This window comes from Nanorana parkeri, unplaced genomic scaffold (assembly GCF_000935625.1).
Source record: "Nanorana parkeri isolate BGI_ZX_2015 unplaced genomic scaffold, ASM93562v1 scaffold962, whole genome shotgun sequence".
NCBI lineage: Eukaryota > Metazoa > Chordata > Amphibia > Anura > Dicroglossidae > Nanorana > Nanorana parkeri.
The window spans coordinates 546272-549929 of record NW_017307230.1 but is presented as its reverse complement, the minus strand read 5'-3'; the positions used below and the strand labels follow the sequence as shown (position 1 = coordinate 549929).

At 45.1% G+C, this 3658-nt stretch overlaps 1 protein-coding gene across 2 annotated transcripts in view; it reads left to right on the top strand.

Annotated features, from left to right (window-relative positions):
• Window positions 1-2774, top strand: part of CUNH1orf210 (chromosome unknown C1orf210 homolog) — a 12062-nt gene extending 9288 nt beyond the window's left edge. For both annotated transcript variants that reach the window (XM_018566606.1, XM_018566607.1), the window contains exon 5: window positions 2453-2774. In XM_018566606.1, coding sequence (XP_018422108.1) covers window positions 2453-2769 — 317 coding nt within the window. In that variant the 3' untranslated portion in view covers window positions 2770-2774. The remainder of the gene's footprint in view (window positions 1-2452) is intronic.
• Window positions 2775-3658: the final 884 nt, after the last annotated feature.

Below are 3658 nucleotides of genomic sequence, written 5' to 3'. Positions count from 1 at the left end.
GGGGATGCAGGTGCCCGGGGAAAAAAATCTTGCACCAGGGCCCTTTGTTCCCTAGGTCCTCCACTGACAGCTCCCATGGCTTCCTATTGATAATAAGCTCTTCTGCCTTTCCATAATGTTCAAATATTAACTCATGGACGGATACAATCTAGTTCAATGTTTACACCCGTTCCATTGTTTGAGGACCGGGAACGAATGTTTTGCCGAGCAGAAACCAGTATTTGTATTTGTGATATGAAACGGTTCTCTTAGCCTCCAGGAAGAAGGAAGTGGTGTCAAATGAATGTTTGCCAACAGCAGGTGAAATGCCTGAGCCACCCTGTTTTCTGTTTATGTTGCAGTCACTTCGAGGTTCATTTACAGAAGGTTTTCTTAATGTCACAGTGCGCACACACCCTACATAGGACACACAGCTACAGATACCAGTTTCTGCCCTGTCCTCATGCACAGCAGTCATTGAAATCAAGACTCTTTGAAATGAGTGTTTTAGGTCATTCCCCACCGAGGTGTCCTCTTCTTCGGGTGTAATGCAGACATTTCAGCACATTTTTGCAACAGTTTTTTTACATAGTTCAATATTTCAACACTAATATCTAAGGAATGAATACATCAAGACATTGATTTTGTTTTAGACTATGATACACAGGAAAATTGTATTGCCATGCTTACCGCAATTTTCCTTTCCTGACAGCTCCATGGCAGCACACAATGTGCTGCCATGGAGCTGTCAGGGAAAAGTATTATTACAGTTATTTGCAGGGATAGTATTGGGGGTTAGATCATGGTCAGGATTAAGGTCGGGGTTAGATGTTAGGTTGACTTTTACGGGTGTGGTGTAGAGCCAGGTCTAAGCTTTAAGATTAGTTGTTAGACTGAGGGCTAGGCGTTAGGTTGAGGGTAAGGGCTGGAGATTGGCGTTGTAAATGTTTGGTTGAGGGTTACATGCTAGGCTTAGAGTCAGGATTATGGTTTAGAAGTTAGATGGTAGAGGTTTGGTTGGGGGTCAGGATAGGGTTTGGCATTATATGTTAGTTTGACTGTCAAGGGTAGGTGTAGGGTCAGGGGTAAGCTTTAGGATTATTTGGTAGACTGATGGCCAGGGTAGAGGTTAGGTTGAGAATAAGTGCTGGAGATTGGGGGTTACGTTTGAAGCTAGATTGAGGGTTAGATGCTAGGCTTAGCTTGAGGTTAATGGTTTAGAAGTCAGATGGTAGATGTTTGGTTGAAGGTCAGGATAGGGTTTGGTATTTTATGTTAGTTTGACTGTCAAGAGTAGGTGTAAGGTCAGGGGTAAACTTTGAGATTATTTGACAAATCAATTGCTAGGATCGGGGGTTAGGTTTAGGATAAACGCTGGAGATTTGGGTTAGGTTTGTAGATGGTAGATTGAGACTTAAGTGCTAGATTTAGAGCCAGGGTTATAGTTTGGAGGTTGGGTGTTGGATGTTAGGGTTGAGGGTCAGGAGAGGGTTTGGGATTAGATATTAGGGTTGAGGGTCAGTTGTTGAGTCAGGGTTGTGGTTTGAGAGCCAGGTTTTGGGTTTGGATATCAGGTTGGGGGTTAGGAGTTAGATTAAGTGTCAGGGGCTAAGGTCTGAGGTTAGGTGTTAGATGTTAGTTTGTAGGATAGCTCTTAGGTTGAGGGTTGAGGTAGGTTGGGGCTAGGTTTTAGCTGTTAGTTTGTAGGATAGCTCTTAGGTTGAGGGTTGAGGTAGGTTGGGGCTAGGTTTTAGCTGTTAGTTTGTAGGATAGCTCTTAGGTTGAGGGTTGAGGTAGGTTGGGGCTAGGTTTTAGCTGTTAGTTTGTAGGATAGCTCTTAGGTTGAGGGTTGAGGTAGGTTGGGGCTAGGTTTTAGCTGTTAGTTTGTAGGGTAGATCTTAGGTTGAGGGTTGAGGTAGGTTGGGGCTAGGTTTTAGCTGTTAGTTTGTAGGATAGCTCTTAGGTTGAGGGTTGAGGTAGGTTGGGACTAGGTTTTAGCTGTTAGTTTGTAGGGTAGATCTTAGGTTGAGGGTTGAGGTAGGTTGGGGCTAGGTTTTAGCTGTTAGTTTGAGAGTCAGGAGAAAGTTAAATTGTTAGGCTAAGGGCTAGAATTAAGAGTTAAATGAAGGGAAAGGAGCAGAGATTGGATATAGTTGTTTGGGATGAGGATCTAGTGTCAGGTGTTAGATGTTGAGAGTCGGGCTAATGGATAGAAAGTCTCATGTCTGCCCTCCATAGCTGTAAATCACGTTGAATATTAATAGTGGAATACAACTTTGAGTGAACGTTGCCTTTGTAAACTTGTATACATAGTAGAATAAACATCGTATTTCAAGAAATGGCTTTATGAAAAATAAAGGATTCTCATATCAGATGGAATTCTACAATATACTGGAATAAATTGTCACCACAAAATTATATGTTACAAATATTTACAAATATGTTACAAATGATATTTTCTTTTTTTCCTCAGCTTCTCCCTCACCCCCGGCCGTGTCTCAGGGCAAAAGCTGGCCGTACCTGGTGGGATTCGTGCTCATCGCCGCCGCTCTGTCTCTTCTAATAGCCGCTGCCGCCAGGTGCAAGCTGTTCCATCGGTATTTCCGCAGCTACCGCCATCATCCCTTGCCGGAGAACGAGTGGACAGCCGACTCGCAAAGCGAGCTACCCGGGGTACCCATCCCCCACCAAGATGACGAAGATGGCTTCATAGAAGACAATTATATCCAGCCGGAGGACCATCGGAAAGAAGAGGATGAAGAGTCTCATGACGACTTCTACACCATCTGATGGCCAACAAGCCAACAGCACCTTACCAGGAATGTGAATAGCTGGTGCACGATATCTGTTAGAGGCAACCAACTGGCTGTGGCTGATTGCCTTTGCCTTGGAAGACCTTGAAGGCACCATATCAATGAAAGTTACAGCAGGCCTGGACTGGCTATCTGCCATCTCTGTCATTTGCCAAAGATATGGATTTGAATGGGAAGAATGTTCAACTGGTGCACACTCCCGTGGGCTGCTAGCCCTTCACCAGTTATATTCTAATCTTAATATTTTATTCTATGCACCCTTTACTCCAAACACAATTATATATAAATGTGAACCCCAGCCTTGCACTCCCTCCCTGGAGGACGTCCAGCATCATCTAGAGTTTTCCTCCCCAGCGTGACTGTACCTGGCATGTTCCTTGCTGTACCACATATGGGCAGTCTGCATGCAAATACAGCCTGCCCAGGAGTGGCAACTCCACCAGACTGACCTCCACCCATCAGCTTGCATCTGGGCTGCACCAAGAGCCAGCCAACTGCTTGCATCAGGGCTGAGGGCTCCTGAGAAGAGCACTGGGGCAGGGTGCCGTGATGGTTTCAGGAAGCTATATACAGCACCCTGCCGGCCCCTCCCCCCAGCCATGATCTGCCTGCATTGCATAGAGAAGCAAAGAAACCCGATGATGACATCACTAGATCTACAATAAGACATGTAATGAAAATGGAAAGGTTTTATTTTAAAATCTCATTACCATCTTGATTGGGGGGGAAGGGGGGGGGAACCAGGGAAGGCAAAACATAAGCATATTAAACTGCCGCTTTCAATGTTTCACTTTGTCTAGTAGGGGCTGAATTGATGTCCATGTACAGTAGAGCTCAGACTGACAGAGGGAGAGACCAGCTCTAGG